A 20,587-nucleotide genomic window follows, 5' to 3' on the forward strand; every position below is an offset into this window, starting at 1 on the left:
AAGCAACGTCTTGACCTTAACCCCACATAAAGCTAGTCCACTTCAGCCAAACGGGACATTTGCTGAGTACGTTGATGTGTACTCACCCTTGCTTTCACAAAACCCCAGGTTGCCTTTGGTGCAATCTATGCTCAGGTAAAGAAAGAGAAGAAGGCGTCGAGGCGGATCTCCAGGAGTTTCAGGACTTCGACGAGTTCGAGGATTAGGCTAGCGACCTCCCCTAGTCAGCTGCCTGTGGTGGGTTTGTTTACGTTGGCTACGTTTCGATTTTGTGTACTTTGATTTATATTATGTAAATGGCTCTAGTCTGTAATATTATTACTTACTCTTTATTGTTATTCGAAGCATCGTGCTATGATGAGTCATTTATGTAATCGTTGTGTACGTGAATTTCTAATCCTGGCACGTACATGGTTCGCATTCGGTTTACCTTCGAAAACCGGCTGTGACACTGCACCTCTGGAATGCTCACTCGGGTCTGATTTTGCAGCTGGATATTGAGGATAAGCATATTTCCTCTATCGCACATGATGGTCTTTACTCTACGAAAGTTGTTTATAGTGGACTTTTCTATGGTTCTTGTGTTTTTGCTCACCACAAGTAGATATGGAGGTCTTGGGCTCCCTCTAAATGTCGGTTCTTCTTGTGGCTGGTAGCTCAAAATAAATGTTGGACTGCATACCGTCTTGCGAAAAGAGGCATATATCATCCAACCAGATGCCCTCTCTGTGATCAAGATTTCAAAACTATCAATCACCTGCTGCTAGCATCCTGTGTTTTCTCTAGAATCTTTTAATACAACATCTTAAGGTTTTTTTACCTGCACAATTTATCCCCCAACAAGGAGATATCTGCTTTATGGTTTGGTGGGGAAGGGTTTCAGCTCAGGTCACTAGTTTGATGAAGAAAGGGCTCGATTCCCTCCTTTCTCTTGGAGCGTCGCTGATCTGGAACCATAGAAATGGAGTAGTTTTTGATAAAATGTCTCCTAGCCTCTCTCTCTTCTCCTACAGACTGCTCATGAGGAGAGAGAAATGGCAAGTGCTGGTGCCAAGGGATTATCTGTTCCACTCTCTATTACTTAGATTCAGACCTTCATAGGATGTTTTAGAGTGTTTATTGTCTTAGCCTTTTCCCTATGGATTATTTTGTGTACGGATTATTTTGTGTACGCTTGTTTCTTGCCTTCGTAAGGAGTGTCTTGTATCTGGGGTTCTTTTCCCTTTCCCTTCTACTATAATATAAGGTGCAGTTCTCCAGCGTTTTCGAGAAAAAGAGTGTACTTCCTGCATAGACACTTGAAAAAACAGAACCATAAACAATAGAGTAACTATAGATGTCATAAGCTTCCTAAATCCTTTTTTCTGGAATATGCATGAGAGCTGCGCATCTTTGTATTGATAGAAGAATAAGAAAGGGGGAGAGAACCCCATTACAGCACACACACCCCAACACTAGAGACTAACTAAGGATCACTGACTAACATGGAGAAAACACGACCCACAACATTGTTTTAAGCCAGCAACTCATCGACTTGGAGGAAAGATGGGGCCTTGGCTCCAATCAAGGACCAGAGCACCGCCTCTTCCCTAGCCACCCTAAGGGTTGTGACCAAGCTAGGATTACATCCATCAAAGACACATCTATTCATATGCTTCCATATGGTCCAAGCACCTAGGATTACTAAAGAATTGAAACCCTTTCTCATAAGATCAGATGCCCGAGAGCTGCTAGACTTCCACCACGACTCAAAGGAATCCTCGTGAGCTGGACACAGCTCCTGCAGCCCCACTGAACTAAGGAAATCAAACCAGAACTGCTTGGCAAAAACACATTTGACCAGCAAATGATTTATGGTTTCATCCTCTTGGTCGCACAAGGGGCACTACTCTGGTCGGTCTAGTCCTCTTTTTCTGAGCCTGTCAGCAGTCGAGCACCTATTATGTTCCACAAGCCAGATAAAGAACTTGCACTTCCTAGGAGCCCAAGATTTCCACACACGCTCTGCTGGTTCGAATTGAACTGAACCAAGGAAGAGAGCTTTATAAGCAGAACTAGTTGTATAATCGCCTGAAGCACTGAATTTCCATATATGTCGATCCCTTATTGCAGGCTGAAGCACAACTGCATCAAGCACTTCACAAAGTTCCAGGAATTCAACAATGACTCTGACTGAAATTGCCCCATTCACATCGAAGATCCAATGGAAATTAGGGAGAGCATCTTTGACCAACCGATTGTTGGCAAGACGCAAGGGCACCATATCAAACATTGCAGGAGTTATGTCCTTAATACATCTCCCATCCAACCATCTGTCCTTCCAAAAAAGGGTATTAGCTCCATCACCGAGCTTAGTAATAACGGTTGCAGCAATCAGATTTTGTACCACCTTACAAACATGAGTGGGGAAGTCCGCCCAAGGCCTACTGGGATCTGTTTTCTGCAGCCATGGCCAACAAGCTCTCAGAGCCCAACAGAGGCTCTTTAACTCATTAATCCCAAGACCACCCAGCTCCTTGGGACGGGTAACCTTAGGCCAAGCCAAGAGGCAATGACCACCACAGAACTCTTTCCTGCCCCTCTAGAGGAAGCCCTTCCTCAGTTTATCGATTGCTTTGATGGCCCATACAGGAAGGTCAAGTGCTAAAGCTGCATAAATCATCTTTGCCGTCATGACGAACTGCACATGAATAGCTCTACCAGCCCTGGTCATAAGCTCAGCTTTCCATTCTGGCAGAAGGCTGGCCACTCTATCAACAATGGCCTGAACCTGGTCCCTTGAGAGTTTCTTAGGAGACAAAGGCAAATCGAGGTACTTACAAGGAAAATCTGAAATATTACATGGCAGCTGTAAACAATTCACCTTTTCTTCCCCACAATAGATTGGGAACACACTACTCTTTTGGATATTAGTCCTTAGACCTGAAGCTGAGCCAAATAGATGAAGAATATCCATAACCACACTGATGTCCGGGGCAGTAGGACTTAGAAATAACACTGTGTCATCTGCGTACAGCGAGATACGGTGCTGCATATTCCTTGTAGAGAGAGGTTGAAGAAACCCTTCCTCAGAGGCTCGCTGCACGAGCAGATTCAAGACATCCATTACAAGAATAAACAACATAGATGATAGAGGATCACCCTGCCTCAGCCCGCGTTAATGCCCAATACATTCCCCGGGCAGACCATTCAGTAAAATCTTGGTAGAAGAGGTAGCTAATAGCCCACTTATTATATCACACAAGATCTGTCCAAAACCAAGTTTTTTTCAAGACCTCGATAAGGAAGGCCCATGATACCGAGTCAAAAGCCTTTGAAATGTCTAGCTTGAGAAGGATACGAGCCTGCTTCTGACAATGTAAGAATCTGGTCGTCTGCTGGACTAGCATAAAGTTGTCAAGAATAAATTGTTTCTTAATAAAAGCAGTTTGATTGGGGGAAACCATATTTTGCAGCCGGCCTGCTAACCTGTTAGCCAACAATTTATTCACCAACTTCACGAAACTATGAACCAGACTGATTGGGCGGAAATCTCACACTAGTGGCCCCTCCACCTTGGGCAGAAGTGTAATAAAACTTGAATTCAGCGGACCCAAGTTTCTGAAATTTCTAGCCCAAATGCAGTGAATTGCCTCCATGAAATCAGCCTTGATTACCGACCAACAACTTTTGTAAAATCTACCAGTGAACCCGTTGGGGCCCAGGGATTTGTCCGAAGGAAGGGACTTAATTGTATCCCAGACTTCCTCCTCCGAGACAGGCGCATCAAGGGCATCAAGGTCATAAGATGGCATCCCCAGAGCTTCCAGATCAACGGTAACATCCCTTACTTCTGCAGTTCCAAGTAGCCCTTGATAAAAATTAAAGAAGGATACTGCCTTTCTTTCATGGGCAGTCCAGATTTGCCCATCCTCTGAGTGTATTGCTGCAATGAAATTCTTTTTCTTCCTGAACCTTGTTTGTGCAAGAAAAAGAGAGGTATTAGCATCACCTTCTTTGAGCCACCCAATCCGCGATTTCAACCTTGCCATGGTACGAGAGATAGAGGACAGGGCAAGGGAGTGCTTCTTGAGCATGTTTCGGAACCACAGTTCACCAGGAGATAAGGAACGATTGTCCTGCGCCACCTCTAATTGATGTAGGAGCTCCCTAGCCATCTCAAGCTGCAGCTTAATCCTCCCAACTTTTTTGTCATTCCAGCTCTGCAGACTCCTAGCCGTTGTCTTCAATTTCTTGGCCAAAGTGATGAGTGGGCAAGGCCCTGCTGGAACAGACGCCCAAGATTGAGCTACCACATCATGAAATCCCTCCATCCTAGGCCAAAAAGCTTGGAAGTGAAACCTCCTTTTTCCTCTGCTAAAATCATGAAACCCAAGCAGCAAAGGGCAATGGTCGAAGTCATTCGTGGCTAAGCTCTGGAGAAGAGAATCTGAGAATTATTCCTCCCAATCTGTTGTGCAGAAAATCCTATCCAATTTGACCAGGGTAGGATTAGGGTGTCCATTCGACCATGTATATTTCTGGCCAATCAACGGAATTTCATTAAGAGCCAAGTTATTTTCCCATTTCCTGAACCTGCCCATCATGGCACGGTTTAAGTTATTGTTATTCTTCTCTTCCTCCCTTAATATCAGATTGAAATCCTCGAGCACAAGCCACAACCCAGTACAGAGAGCTCTAATTTCTCTAAGAGATTGCAAAAACTAAATCTTCTCATGGTTCCCTTGCGGACCATACACACATGTAAGCCACCATGGTGAGCTGGTGCTAGAATGAAAGTTCACAGAGACGCTATGTTCATCCACCCCACTGCCCGCACAAACACCAATGCTATTTTTCCAAGCCACCAGGATGCCACCACTAGCACCAACAGAAGGTAGGAATACAAAATTGTCAAAAGCTAGTCCTAGCATCCGCAATAAAAGGAACCGAGAAACATCCACCATTTTAGTTTCTTGAAGACAAACCACATCAACTCGAGCAGAATCCACCAAAGTGCGCACCGCATCCTGTCTAGCAAACCCATTTAGGCCTCGCACATTCCAAATTAGAATTTTTGAAGGATCCATAGGGGAAGAAAAAAGAACGACTACCAGCGAGGGACCCAATAAATCAGCAGATTGGTCCGCCCTGCAGCAGCTCCTTAGGCCTAGACCAGCTAAATAGCGCTGCCATGACCGTGATCTACACCTCTGAAAGCCCTTTTCTGAAAACTCTGGTATACTCATCAAGATCTTCTGGCCTGATAGTCTCAGTTCTTCAACCGCCGGGCTGGCGATGGCTACCGGGGCAGTTCTTCAACCTCACGATCGGGATGGACCCCCCCCCCCCCCGATGAGTCGTTGGTGGAGACCGCCAGTCGAGCACGTGCCGCCGGCTGGGACAGCACAGCCGCACAATAGGTCTTTGCGGCGGACGTCCCACCAGCTCCAATGGGGTCGTCGATACGTAGCCTTCTCACCGGCGAGGTTGGGCCGGAGTCCACCCAGCGTTGTGCCTTGGAACGCCCGGCTGGGAGGGACGGCTCAGCAGCAGCGAACGACGAAGAAATAGGGCCAAGCGCGCAGGGAGAAGAGGAGGAGGCCGCCGGGAAGGGAGCGGCGGCCGGGAAGGTATTCGCCGAGCCCAAGGTGGGTGTCGACGAGAGGCTTTGGGGAGGGCAAGGGGCGACGCCGGCAAAGGAGGGGGTGGAAGACGAAGAAATAGGGCCAGGCGCGCAGGAAGAAGAGGAGGAGGCCGCCGGGAAGGGAGCGGCGGCCGGGAAGGTATTCGCCGAGCCCGGGGTGGGTGTTGACGAGAGGCTTTGAGGAGGGCAAGGGGCGGCGCCGGCAAAGGACGGGGTGGAAGACGATGCGTGAGGGGTGGGAGCCAAAGCGGCCAGGGCGGGAGCCGAGGCGGCCATTGTCTGTCCTAAGCTTCCTAAATCCTAACGAACAAGGTGCCCAGATATGCTCATGGCATCCAATTTGCTGCAAACATGCATTTCATAATATCCTTGACCAAGTCGACCTTAAACACAGATTCCTTAGAACAAATACATGTCTAGTGACCTGCAACTTGAAGATACGGTAATAGGCTCATTAGACCCAAAAAAAGATCACCAGTAGACAAAATTCTTGGAACGTACCTCGTTTCCACAACTGATATTAGAAAGAAAGATAACCTGCTTATTTAACAACAGATCAAATCCGTTGAGTGCAAATCAATACAGTGTATGATCTATGACAAGCTCTGAAGGTCAGGGACCAGAATAGGCAATACAACATTCATTCTTTTAGTGCAGATGACTGTCCAGAAGAAAGCCTCTCTGATCTCGCCTTGTTAGCCTTTTCCATGTAATCTTGGTGAGATTGATGCTTTGCCCCTACAACGAATAGATCGCACATTTAGGAACACACATTTATTTATTTCTTCCTGTAAGAAAAACTCAAAATAAAATCACCCACCCAATGAGACAACCTAGCCTAGATAGATGAAAACCATTTAGAGAATGCTTATTAGGTATTTGTATCATTGTGATTTGTCGTTTCTTAATAACACAAAAACACCCTTGAAAAAATGTGGCGGCACTAATTTCAAAATCTACCTAGAACAGGTAAGCTGTATCAGAAAGGAAAATAAGACGGGAATAATCTGCAAATCATCGCTACCTATACTATGCCCATCACTTCTGATGTGGATCAGTCAGACCAGCAACACACAGCCATGTGCATGTGCATTTTAATGTCAGGAAAAAAAAAATAAGAGACAAGTTCCATGTACAAATGTTGCTGCAATGGAATACATATGTATTACAAAAAATTGGTGAAGACCAGTTTAAGATTGTTCACTGGAGTTAACTCAGCAATGTAATGAAAAGCTTCTCTCCAACATATCAACTCTGTTCCTCCCTTTCTCTTTCTGTCCTTGTGCTCTATTTGGTTGTGCATCTCTAGTTTAAACACAGTGTCATTTGGCTATTCTGAACTCCCACTTTAACAGAAGTGAGATGAGTGAAATATTGGTGGCGATCAAAAGAAAAAGGAAATGGTATTGGGTGGGGGAACTACCGGAGCAAGAAAAAAGCAGTTATTCCCAATATAACAGTTTTATGGGGACAAGGGGGGTATTGGGGTACTGCTGGCAGGGGCAGACCTAGTTGGTGGTCCATATGGGCCACGACACACCCTAAGAACACAAAAGAGCAGTTAGCTTAGTAGTATAAGTGTTGTGTTTTGAGCTAATGAGTCACAGTTCGAACCCTGATTTTGTTTCTTATCCCAATTTTTTTCTGGCACACCCTAAAGATAAAGGCTGGGTTCACCACTGACTGCTGTAGATGCTCTAAATTCTTCATTTGGTTGGTCATCAAGAACAGGTGCTGAACAGCTGATCGTCTAGCTAATCGTGGGCTTCCTCATCAAGGGGTGTATCCACTTTGTGATCAGGCAGAGAAACTATCCAGAATGCCCGAAGCACTGAAATGCTTGTGTGTTTGAGGGTTCTGGGTCTAGCATAGTGTTGCTTCATTCGGTTGCCAATGAGGGTGCCATGTGGTGCTTGGCAGGGGCATCCGCATTGATAGCCTTTTGGCTAGGTCGCTCATTCTAGATAATTACTGGGTTGAGTCGGTTTTCTTTTGGGTCGGGGTTGTATGTACTGGGAGGGTTCAAACACCCCCCCCCACCCCTTATATACCTTTTCTTCTTAATGTAATGATACACGTCTCTACTGTGTTGTTCAATAAAAATATATGTGCATTGGCAAATATTTATGATACTTAATTTTCAAGGTTGCAGATGATTAAACCGAAGGCCCCTGACAATAAAAAATTGTATGTCCGGGATGACGGGATCTCTCAGGCTCAAAATCCAATGGAAATATAACCAATCTACACTGAAAATCATGACGACTACCTACCCCTACAGTTGTACATATAAATGCTCCCTCTGCTAAAAATATATCCAACTCCAGAATTAGTGCTTCCAAAATTTTAAAACTTTGACAAAATATATAAACAAAAAATGTACTTTAACATGATGTTACTACTATTTTTAAAAAATAATTGGATATGATCATATGTCTAAATATTTTACTGGCATCTAAAAAGGTGAAGATCAGACTACCAGACCATCTGATGTCCTAACATCTATTGTGGAATGAATGAAGTACTTATTTGCTTGGACTATGCCATTTTAAATCAAAATATAAGGAACATAAGCAACAATGCAAGATATGATTCTGTTGTGAATTACAAATGTTGTTAGCGCTTCATGATATTAAGGGGTTGTTTCAGGATCCAAGCAAATAAACACAACTGTGCACAATGCTTCAGATATGTAGTGGCAGTAGGGCTGACAATGGGCTATAAATTTTGCACTATAAGATTTAAGGATCGAAGCGGGTTAGGATCGGGCTCTATTTATAGTCATTTTTGAACTATAATTTATTTAGGGCTTTGACATTTTGTGAAGAACTATTTGGATCACGATCCATTACCATCCCTAAGTGGCAGTGGTTAAATTGAAACAGAAGTTCCATAACATGTAGAAACTGCCACAGTTGTGACAGCCAAGGTTAACAATCGCAAATCATCGAAGTGGCTTCTCATAAAATCGCCGTTAGAACCATGCAAGGCTTAAGTCAACCATTGAAAACAGTGTGATGTTTCATACAAGGAATACAGGTTATGCCAATAAACCATTGACACAGTGTAATATTCCCTTAAGCACGGCAACAACTAACATGCAAGCAGCCATTAGGTACAAGCGTGCAAGCAGGTCTCTTAGCCCGTTAGATATAGATCCAACCGTATGTCATATTTAGCATTTAAACCCTTCTACCACCACCTCGTGTAGCTTTATAAAAAACCCTAACAAACCACGATTGCATCTACGGTTGGATCTAGATCTAACGGACCAAAAGACTTGCTTGCATGCTTGCACCTAATTACTACTTGCATATTAGTCGTTGCCTTAAGCATGGACACTATCATACTAGATACTTTCATAAAGATATATGGATAAACCTTGCTAAAAAGTTTTATCAGAATAACTATATGTTTCCCCTAAGTGCACAGTATCCAAAATTACATTTCTGTTTATCATGAATTCATGATGAAAGAGGATGATTTATGTCACATTACGCAGAAGTATAGGTTGCAGAGCATGTTGGCTTTCCTAAATCGATACATTGTCCCATTATTAAGATAACAAATCCAATGCATTTTCAACTGTTAGTAAACTATAACTTAACAGAATAAGCATACCAAACATAGTAAAGGTACAAATTCACTATCCAACTTTATTCATTAAATGGTTGCACGTTATGCTGCTTCAGACTGGATAAATGCATACAAACTCTAAGCTTACAACTTTGCATACCCACAATGAAATGTTGAAGATTTCAGAAACATGTATGCACACTCAACTGGACCCACAAATACTTCAGTGGTCTCAAGAATTTGAACATGACATCATTTACATGTTCCAAAGACCATGCACTAACATGAATCCATCGAACAAGCACAGAGAAATCCCTAGGTTGCCCCCCCCCCCCCCCCCCCCCCCCCCCCAATTATCACATTCAGATAGAATGGAGATCCATTTCATCAGAGATCGACCGAGAACAGCATAAACCAAATATTACCAAAACACACAAACCCCCAAACCCTAGTTCCCATGAACCCGCGCAGCGTCACACAGAAGTGTCGAATAGGACCTTAGCCGAAGCGCACCTAAAAAGTAATTAAAATTTGAAGCAATTCAACGTAACAATGAGGGTGAATGGGGTAGGGTTACGTTTTTTAGGGCGGTGGGGGAAAAGATTTGACTTGACTCTGTACCTCGCGTCATGAAGTACCATGGGACGCCGAAGACGGCAGCGAAGATGGCGATGCCGGCGACGACGTGCTTCTTCTCGCCACTGTAAAGGTAGTGCTCCATCCGCGCGCGGATACCCCCGCCGCCGGCATTCGTGGCCTCTCCGCCCATCGCAAACGCCTGGTAATTCGCTCGTGCGTGCAGGCACTGAGTGTTCCGTGTGACTAGGGTTCTTTAGGCATCTCCACAGGTCACACGAATTTCAGGGCAACGACCGCTATGAAGCAGTCCTTCGCGTGCAAACAAACCATCCGATCCATTAGATTATGATCCAACTAAAGATACAACCATAGTTTGTTAGAGGTTTTTTATAAAGATTATTGAGCTGGTGGTGAAAGGGTTTAAGTGTTAAATGTGACCTACGGTTGGATCACGATCTAATGACTCAAATGGTTTGCTTGCGCGCTTGCACAGAAGAACTGCTTGCATAGCAGTCGTTACTGAATTTCAGTGTTACCATGTTAATAAGAGTAAAATAAAGTAAAGAATAAAACAAATTTTTATTATTGACTCGCTTTTGATTCCTTCGATATATAAAAGGAACTTATCGTGTGCTCATGGAGCTCTTGTGCTCATATGATCACTTAGTGCCTTCATTTCTCATCCAGGGGTGAGGGCAGTAGTGGCACACAGAAGAGACAGGCAGCGCGACACAACAAGGGTGGTGGCACACAGAAGAAACTAGAAAATGTCTATTCACATTTGGATGAGAAATGAAGGCACCAGATTTAAAGTACTCATATGAACACAAGAGCTCCATGAGCACAGGATACGTTCCCAGATCGTCAAAACAACGATTTTACCCTATCAGTTGTAGGAAGGAAGGACACTTCACGAGAATCAAAATAGGAAGAAAGTAGAGCCTATACTACTATTCTATGGATAAAGCTGAAATTGATAGAGAAAACACCGTAAAGATCAATTAGTGAGCGACTGGGTCGATACAACTAAAAAAACTGCTTCATTATACCACGATATGGGACAAAATTTAGGAATCCGCTTATGTAATTGTCGGCGTTTCGACCCCGGGGGGTCCCTGGACCGACGAGTAAATTGTCGCTGCGTGTCCCAGCCCAGATGGGTCAGCGCGAGACGGAACACAAGGGGGAAAAAGGGAACCGCGGCTCGTGTTGTCCTGCGCCCAGGGCGGATGCGCTTGCAGTAAGGGGTTACAAGCGTTCGCGTGGGGGAGAGAGAGAGAGCCGGTCCGTCAGCCCGTTCTCCCGTGCGGCCACCTTCTCGTACGAGGGCCCTGGACCTTCCTTTTATAGATGTAAGGAGAAGGCCTAGGTGTACAATGGGGGGTGTAGCAATGTGCTAACGTGTCTAGCAGAGAGGAGTCAGAGCCCTATGTACATGCCGACGTGGCTGTCGGAGAGGTGTTGATGCCCTGTTCATGTGATGTCGTGGCCGTCGGAGGAGCGCTTAAACCCTGTAGAAGTACAGCTGTCGGGGCTGTCGGGTCCTTGCTGACGTATCCTTGCTTCCGTAGGGGGCTGAGAACCGCCGTCGTCATGGACCACGCGGGGTGCCATCATTACTTGTTTACCGGGGCGAGCCAGATGGGACGCCGGTCTTGTTCCCCGTAGCCTGAGCTAGCTAGGGGTAGGGTAATGATGTACCCCCTCTAACGTGGTCGGTCCGAGCCCAAGGTCGGGCGAGGCGGTGACTCCTCCGAGGTCGAGGCTGAGTCCGAGCCCTGGGGTCGGGCAAGGCGGAGACCGTCTTCCGAGGTCGAGGTTGAGTCCGAGCCCTAGGGTCGGGCGAGACGGAGATCGTCTTCCGGGGTCGAGGTTGAGTCCGAGCCCTGGGGTCGGGCGAGGCGGAGACCGTCTTTCGGGGTCGAGGTTGAGTCCGAGCCCTAGGGTCGGGCGAGGCGGAAACCGTCTTCTGAGGTCGAGGCGGAGGCCGAGCCCTGGGGTCGGGCGAGGCGGAGCTTCCTATGGCGCCTGAGGCTGGACTCGACCGCTGTCAGCCTCACCCTGGCGGGTGGCACAGCAGTCGGAGCAGGGCAGGCGGCGCTGTTTTCCTGTCAGGTCAGTCAGTGGAGGGGCGAAATGATTGCGGTCACTTCGGCCCTGTCGACTGAGGAACGCGCGTCAGGATAAGGTGTCAGGTGATCTTTGCATTGAATGCTCCTGCGATATGGTCGGTTGGCGTGGCGATCCGGCCAAGGTTGCTTCACTGCGAAGCCTGCCCGAGCTGGGCCTCAGACGAGTCGAAGGTGCGCCCGTTGCTTGAGGAGGCCCTTGGGCGAGGCGTGAATCCACCTGGGTCTACTGTTCCTGCCGGAGGCTGGGCTCGGGTGAGGCGAGATCGTGTCCCTTAAGTGGACGGAGCCTTGACCTGTATTGCGCCCATCAGGCCTTTGCAGCTTGTGCTGATGGTGGTTACCAGCCGAGTTTAGGAGTCTTGGGGGTACCCCTAATTATGGTCCCCGACAGTAGCCCCCGAGCCTCAAAGGGAGTGTTGGTATTCGCTTGGAGGCTTTATCACACTTTTTTGCAAGGGGACCGGTCTTTCTCGGTTACATTTTGTTCCGGTGGGTGCGCGCGAGCGCACCCGCCGGGTGTAGCTCCCGAGGCCTCGGAGGAGTGGTTTGACTCCTCCGAGGTCTTAGTGCCTTTCGTGACGCCTCGGCCGGTCTGGTTGTTCCCTCATGCGATCTGGTCGTAGCCTGGGTGCATGGTCAGGTTCCGAGTTCTCGGGCTGGTATGTTGACGTTATCAACGGTTTGGCCGGAGCCGAGTTTGCGAGAGCAGCCCCCGAGCCTCTGCACAGAGCGAGAGGACGGTCAAGGACTGACTCGGCTTTTATCATACGCCCCTTCGTCGCCTTTCCACAAGGAGGAGGGGGGAAGCGCCATGTTGCCCTCGGAGGGCGCCGAACATGGTGTCTCCAGTGAGTTGCTAACGGGTGATCCGAGTGGACGCCCGTGCCCCGTTCAATAAGGGTCGGCTAGTGGCCCAGAGGCGCGCTCCAAAAGTACCCGCAGGTGATTTGCCGGACCCGGTCCCATTTGATAGGGTCCGAGGGCTTGATGCCTCCCTCTGATGGGATTCCGTTACAGAATCGCTCCTGCTGGTCTCGGAAATGTTCTAGGGTACCTCGGGAGCGTAGCCTGAGCCTCGGCCATGTATCGGACGTACCCAGAGTCATCCCTCGCTCTGCGTATTCTGAGGCGGCTATCGAACCCTTTGGGGGGCCAGCCTTCGAACCCCTGATCAGTAGTGGGCGCGGAGCCCGAGTGGCCTGAGGCGGCTGTTGAACCCTTCCGAGGGGCTAGCCTTCGAACCTCTGACCAGTAGTGGGCGTGGAGCCCGAGTGCTCTGAGGCGGCTGTCGAACCCTTCCGAGGGGCCAGCCTTCGAACTGTCACACCCGGGTTTTAGGGGCACCAAGACCCAGGCGTGAACAATCACCAGGAGTGCTGGGACCAAGTCTCACACATATGATGAATCATGGCACAGGATCGAATGTCACAAATTTACTATATAATAGGAGTTCTATACAAAATAAATAATTACATATAAGGAGACAACGGTCCAGCAACCCAAAGTTGACTGGGAGACGACGACCTAGACCTCTCACGAACACATCGCAGCATCCTCCATGCGCCTCATCCTGTGGTACCTGTTCTTGACCTGTGGGGGGTGTGAGACAGCAAGAGTGAGCTCACATACGTTCATCGCTCAACAAGTTGTGGGGAATAATGTGTATGAACTCGCCAAAGGTGGGAGCTCACGTGAAGTGTAAGGCTTACCAAAGAGGATGGTTGAAGCTGAGCATTGCTTTTAAAGTTGGTCAAAATTTTATTAGCAATTACTAAGTATAAGTAAATACCAACCCAATTAAATAGTAGAACAAAAGTAACATCATCACCTGCGATGCAATGCATATGACAAATTGAATTTAGTTCCATAAGTTAATCATCAGAGAGTCCTGAGCTGCTCATGACCGTGAGCTCGGCTAGTATACCAGTTTTACACTCTGCAGAGGTGGTACCCTTTACCCACAAGTCATGTTACCCATCTGCCAAGGGATCGCGACTTCCCATACACCTCTACCGAGGAGGCGAGGCAGGGTAACATTACGAGGCCTTTACAAAGTTCCACTAGCTTCAGAAAACCCGCTACAGTTTATAGGAAGCTCCAATGCAGGAATCCCTTGCAGGACCGCCATCGCAGCAAAATCCTCCCGAGGGCCTCCCTACACTGACCACTCCCCTACTGCCCTTGCCCCTTTCGGGTAAGGTAGTCCTCCACTAGCTTTCCTAATTAATCAGCCAAGGGCGTCCATAAACCCTTGTGGTGGCACGTGTTTCTCAAGTTAAGCTCTATGTTCCAATTAACATTTAATGATCTTGTCATGAACATAAATAAAATAACAACATAATTAGAACATAGATATAATGAAATATTAACCCAAAACCATATAAAGCAGTAGCAGAACTACCCAAGTGATTCAGGGGTAAACAAGGTATTCAGGATAAACAAACTAGGGTGACCTATTGGGTCCCATCAAAATTAAACCTATGCATGGTAAATGATTATAAAGAACATTATTGGGTACAAAGTGGACAAGGGCACAACTTGCCTGGGACTTGAGATTCCAGGTACCAACTTGCTCTTCAGATGACACGTGTCCTCACTGCTAAACGTAGCAATACAGACAAACATGGTATAGGCACAATGAACATCACATCAAACATAAGATCAAATTGCGTAATAATGATCTACGCGTTGCTACGAGACCGTGGGAACGGGAACCACTAAGATCGGAGTTACGGTTAAGGAGTTATGAATTTCCGAAGGTTTTATGTGTTTAAAATAGGATTAAGTGTGGGATTAATTTTCGTACTGTTGTCATGATAAAACAGAGACACTACGTGATAGAGAATTAAATTACAAAAATTTAGAAAGTGGAATGGATTAATTTGGACCAAAAATGGAATTTCTATGAGTTTTACAAGTTCTAGGGTTTATTTTTGTATTAAAATACCTTTTCTAATTCATTTATTCATTTTAACACGTCACTGGATTGGGCCTCAATTTCCAGGAAAGTCAAGGGGTCACGAGGTAATAATTCTAAGGCACAGGGAACAGCCGTGAAGGATGGTGGGTTTATTTCCTAGTTTGTCGGGGGCTCTTTATGCAAATGATGCGGTCGAAAGGGTACAGTTTGATCACGGACGTTGGATCAGACTTGAGCGCGCCAAATTAAACTGCTGTATACGCGAACTGGTACGCGATCCTGCCCGCAAGATCCTAATCCTACGATCACGATTTTATGAAATGAGATCCAACATGATCCGTTTGTTTAACAGATCAGCGGCCCAGATTATGCACGCGAAAGGGTACTCTCCCTCAAATCTGGAGCGTCCGCTCCATGATCAACGACCACGCTATCCTTCTCGACCTGAGAACCCGACGCGGCGGCGCTTGCACAGCCTGCGGCGGCGGCCATGGCCGGCCGACGGCCAAATCCCGCCAGCGCGCACAAAACTCCATTACAACAGGTACCCAGCCTAGCACACGCAATAACGAAAGGGTAGGATGGGTTCTTACCACGGTTTGGGTAGCAGTCGACGGCGGACACGGTGGAGCGCGGTCCGCGGCGGGGAATAGAATCTCGGCGAGAAATCAGAAGCGCTCCAACCCTCAATCGAGCACGACGATAAGCCAAACGGGTTAGAAAGACACCGGTGATCACATCCATGGACTCTGCAAGGCATCTGCTCCCTTTCCACGAATTCAACCGCGACGACATCCTTTCTCTCTCTGCGCTCTTCCTTCTTTGTCGCCGGTGGTGCCCAGTCTTTCTTGTTGCGCAGGCAGATCAAAGGAGGTGAGGAGATAGTCGAAGGGGGTCGCGGGATCGGTTTATATATTCAAAACCCCGGACCCGGCCAGGGGATCGACGGAGTTTGTTGGAGTCCGCCATGTTTGGGAGCTAGGAGGAGATCCCGCACGTGCGGCCAATGTACTGGTGACGGCGTGCGCGGATCCTAGTTAGCTATCGATTGGCCATGGCGACCAAAGCGGCTTCGGTTTTTTTCCGTTGGCGAAATGCGTGGAGGAAGCGCGCCAGATGGGAGTCCGCGCGGAGCTGTGGTCTCCGCCGCGGTCGCTGCATCGGTTGGGGGAAGAAGCTTCTGCGGGTGGGACCCAGCCGTCAGCGAAACCAGAGAAGAGAAGCAAGCCGACGGCGGGGAAAAAGTCGGTACTGGGCCGGCGGGCGCGACCTAGCCGTTAGGTGGGCTGAAAAGAGGAAAACCGGCCCAGCAAGGTATGAGTCTTCCTTTTTCTCTTTTTTTCTATTTTTCATATTTGCTTTCAAATTCAAGTTTCAATTTCAAACCTTTGTTAACTTCAACTATCCATCAGCAACTCCAACATGTAAGCAATTATATAACTTTATTTATTTACTATTATTTTTTTGAATGATTTTGTAGAGCATATTATAAAAGAATAATTAGTTCTCCTATTCTTTAACTTTTCAATTTCAAAGTTAAAGTTTGATTTGAATATCACATTTCAAATGCAGAAGAAAACAAATATCAGCATGATGCAATATATACTTATTATTATTATATTTATAGATTAATTATAGTATTGTAAATGTGTGGTACACACACAAAGAACTTTTAATTTTCAAGAGATACATGGTTTTCCTAATTAAAATGTTATTCAAAATTTACTGTTTTATGCTTATTTATTTTGTATGATTGTTGTGGAGAGATAACTTACTTTGAATCTTAGGGAGAAACTATTAACTTATATGAGGATCTCTTATTTTAAACCAAAATTATTTAAACATTAAGATAAACTATACTAAATCCCAAAACCGATATTTGAGGTGTTACACGAACCTCTGATCAGTAGTGGGCGCGGAGCCCGAGTGCTCTGGGGTGGCTGTCGAACCCTTCCGAGGGGCCAGCCTTCGAACCCCTGATCAGTAGGAGGGCTCGGGGCCCGCTTCCTTCGCAGAGAAGGATCCCTTTCGGGGTATCCCCTTTCCTAGTCCCTGTAGCAAGAGAGAGAAAGGGGAAGAGGAAAAGGATACGAAATTGAACGATGTGGCGCACCTTTTTTGACGCGGTCATTATGGCGGAGGTGAAGCGTCGCCCGCTTCGCCTGCCAAAGGTGTCGCCTGCCCTGCCGCGGAGTTAATGCGACGGGACGAGTGGTTCGCGGGGCAGCCATTGTGCGAGCCATTCGAGGGACGGAACACGGGCGCGTCGTCTTCACGCCGTGGGAGAGGGCTCTCTTGCTGCTTCAGGAGGGGACGTGAGCCTGCAAACGATTTGATTGCTGCTTCCGCCCGCCTGCCGCCGCCATTACTGCCGGCCCACTTTTGGCCATATCGACCGTCGTGCCTTCTCCCGCGGCTAACTGACCTGTGACCGATGTGCTTGGTTGGCACTGTTGGGCCACGCGCAGGGTTGCCTTGAATCGCGGCACCGGTTCTGCAGTCGAGAAGGCGCGGCATTGGCGTAAGTGGTGGTACAGTTTTTCGCACGTAGTAACCGGCGCGCCGGTTACATGACGTGTGGGCCTGGGCCTCCACGCTGGATGTGTCGAAGTCGAAAGGGTGCATCCCCGTGGTGCAGTTGCATGCCGCCTGCATGGCGGTCCGCCCTTTCACCCGCTGGTTTAGGCGAAGGTGGAGGAGTGCTTGTAACCGCTGGGCGGTTGCACGCTCCGCGCGCGGCGGTCTTGCTGCTTCTGTCCCAGGCCAGCTTACATGTCGTGTGGGACCCAGCCCCCGTGTCGTAGGGGGAGGACCCTGGAGCGCGTTGGTGAAGACTTAGTCCGTGATGCCTGAGGACGCGAGTGGGGGGAGTCGCCTTTAAAAAAGGGATCGACCCCCTGGGTGGTAGCCACGCCTTCACACTCTCCTCATGCATCGTGCCCTTCTGCCTTTCGAGCCCCCAGATGGGAAGCGCCCGTGTTGCTTTCGTCTTGTTACTGTTGGAGGAGCGCAACTTCGCGGAGGTTGTTGTCGCTGCCGACAGAGTGGGCGGTGGCGAGCCACCCAGAAATTGTCGTCCCGCAGGCCCTCCGATGTGGGGGGTTGTTCGTACCTGCGGGAGTGGAACCGGAGTTCCGTTTGTAATGGCACCTTGAGTGCCGGCGTCTGTTCATTGTGGCTGTCGGGGCCTGAACATCTAGGTATTTGAGTGCAATATCGTGTTTCTTCCTCATTTCGAGCACCTGGACTCGCCTGTCGGCTAGCTGGACCGCTTAACCAAGTGTGAGTTGCCCTGCACGGAAGGTGACGAGTGAGGTATCCGTATCCCGGAGGTGTAGGAGTCCCTCGGCTCGGTCGACCTTGCCACCCAAGGTTTCTCTTGTTTAGTTAAAGAAACCCTCGGCCGCTCTGCGATGAGCCAGAGCCGGAGGCAACGCTGTTAGTGCGGACAAAGGTAGAGTCGGCTTGAGAAGAAGCTTCGTCGGCCCAGGAGCAGGTGACTTCCTAGGCCGAGGAGGCGTAGCAGCGGCGGCTAGAACCTGGCCAGGTCGTCCACTGGCGGGACCGACGCCGAAGTCGGGCTGCCAAGGCCATGAGCCGGGCTGATGTCCTCGGGGGACAGCTGGCTGAGGCTACGGAGCGGCCGGTCAAGCCGTCTGCTTGGGCCGGGTTCCTGGAGGAGACCCTGGCCCTGGCGGCGATGGCCCAGGCGCGGTGCTGACATCTTCTTCGAGGTGGTGATCCTTCGCCCGTGTCACCGTTCGAGGCCGGGCCAAATTCTGCCGAAGGTGGAGATGATGCCGAGGGTGCTGCTGCTCCCCCTATTGATGTCTGAACCTGCAAGAACGGTTCGTCTGTAGTACACGTATGTTTTTTGCGGCCACCGAGGCCCAAACATGTCATCGTCGTGTTATAAAGCTGTGTTTCTTTTCCTCTTGTTTCGAGTATCAGGACTTGTTTGTCGGTAGCAGAATTGCTCATCCGAGGGAGAGTTACTTATCGCGGAAGGTGATGAGTGAGGTATCCGTATCCCGGAGGCGTAGGAGTCCCTCGGCTCGGTCGGCCTTCGCCGCTTACGTGTACTCTTGCTCGTCCGCAGGATTCTGTTATCGATATAGTCGAGACGGCACGAAAAATCGTTTTGGCAGAAAAGTTTTCGAGCGTTAAGACTTGTTCGGTCAGCAGAATCGCTTATCCGAGCGTGAGTTACTTATCACAGAAGGTGATGAGTGAGGTATCCGTATCCCGGAGGCGTAGGAGTCCCTCGGCTCGGTCGGCCTTGACGCTTACGTGTACTCCGTCGTTTTTAGGATCCCACTATCGAAGTAGTCAAAAAGCGCGAAAGATGTTCTGGCAGAAAGACCTTTTCCGAGGAAAATTTTTGACACAGAGGGTGAACCCCCTTCTAGCCCCCGAGGGAGGGTCGGGCTTTACCGAGGCAAGGCTGACCCTTCCTTGAAGGTTAGACTCTATTTGTGTATGTAAAGAGGTATATGAACGACTTGAAAACATCTTAAGGGTAAAAGCGACGTAGCTGTCGGATGTTCCAAGCATTGTTGTAGACCTCGCCATGACTGTTGGCCAGCTTGTACGTTCCGGGCTTCAAAATCTTGGTGATGATGAACGACCCTTCCCAGGGAGGTGTGAGCTTGTGGCGCCCTCGGGCGTCTTGTCGTAGCCGAACCACCAGGTCCCCCACCTGGAGGTCTCGGGACCGAACCCCTCGGGCGTGGTAGCGTCGTAGAGACTGCTGATACCGTGCCGAGTGTAGTAAGGCCATGTCCCGAGCCTCTTCCAGCTGGTCCAGTGAGTCTTCTCGGCTGGTCTGGTTGCTTCGGTCGTCGTACACCCTTGTCCTCGGGGAACCGTATTCTAAGTCTGTGGGCAAGATAGCCTCGGCCCCATAGACTAGAAAGAACGGCGTGAAGCTCATGGCTCGGCTTGGCGTCGTCCTCAGACTCCAGACCACCGAGGGGAGTTCCTTCGTCCATCGTCTGCCGAACTTGTTGAGGTCGTTGTAGATCCTCGGCTTGAGTCCCTGCAGAATCATGTCGTTGGCACGCTCTACCTGCCCATTCGTCATGGGGTGAGCTACGGCGGCCCAATCCACCCGAATGTGGTGGTCCTCGCAGAAGTCCAGGAACTTCCTGCTAGTGAACTGGGTGCCGTTGTCGGTGATGATGGAGTTCGGGACCCCAAAGTGATGGATGATGTTGGTGAAGAACGCCACCACCTGCTCGGACCTGATGCTGTTTAGGGGTCGGACCTCAATCCACTTGGAGAATTTGTCGATAGCGACCAGCAGGTGCGTGAAGCTCCCGGGTGCCTTCTGCAAGGGACCGACGAGGTCCAGACCCCAACAGCAAACGACCAGGTGATGGGTATTGTTTGCAGGGCCTGAGCGGGCAGGTGTGTCTGCCTTGCGTAGAATTGACATCCTTGGCAGGTGCGTACAATCCTAGTGGCGTCGGCCACCGCGGTTGGCCAGTAGAAACCTTGTCGGAAGGCGTTTCCGACGAGGGCTCGAGGTGCTGCGTGATGACCACAAGCCCCCGAGTGTATTTCTTGTAATAGCTCCCGACCTTCGGCGATGGATATGCATCGCTGGAGGATGCCTGAGGGGCTGCGGTTGTAGAGCTCCTTCTCGTCACCCAGCAAGACGAACGACTTGGCGCGCCGCGCCAGTCGTCGAGCCTCGGCTCTATCGAGGGGTAGCTCTCCTCGGTGGAGATATTGCAGGTACGGTGTCTGCCG

General features: G+C 48.8%; 1 protein-coding gene across 1 annotated transcript; it reads right to left on the minus strand.

Moving 5' to 3' along the window:
- Window positions 1-6,046: 6,046 nt before the first annotated feature.
- LOC100277149 (uncharacterized) lies at window positions 6,047-10,177 on the minus strand. The gene is made up of 2 exons (XM_008680219.2): window positions 9,824-10,177; window positions 6,047-6,364 (listed from the first exon to the last, which is right to left on the minus strand). Exons 1-2 carry the CDS (start codon window positions 9,969-9,971, stop codon window positions 6,267-6,269), a joined length of 246 nt encoding a protein of 81 aa, XP_008678441.1. The 5' UTR covers window positions 9,972-10,177; the 3' UTR covers window positions 6,047-6,266.
- Between the last annotated feature and the right edge of the window lie 10,410 nt (window positions 10,178-20,587).

Source organism: Zea mays, chromosome 4 (assembly GCF_902167145.1).
Source record: "Zea mays cultivar B73 chromosome 4, Zm-B73-REFERENCE-NAM-5.0, whole genome shotgun sequence".
In the NCBI taxonomy this organism is placed as follows: domain Eukaryota; kingdom Viridiplantae; phylum Streptophyta; class Magnoliopsida; order Poales; family Poaceae; genus Zea; species Zea mays.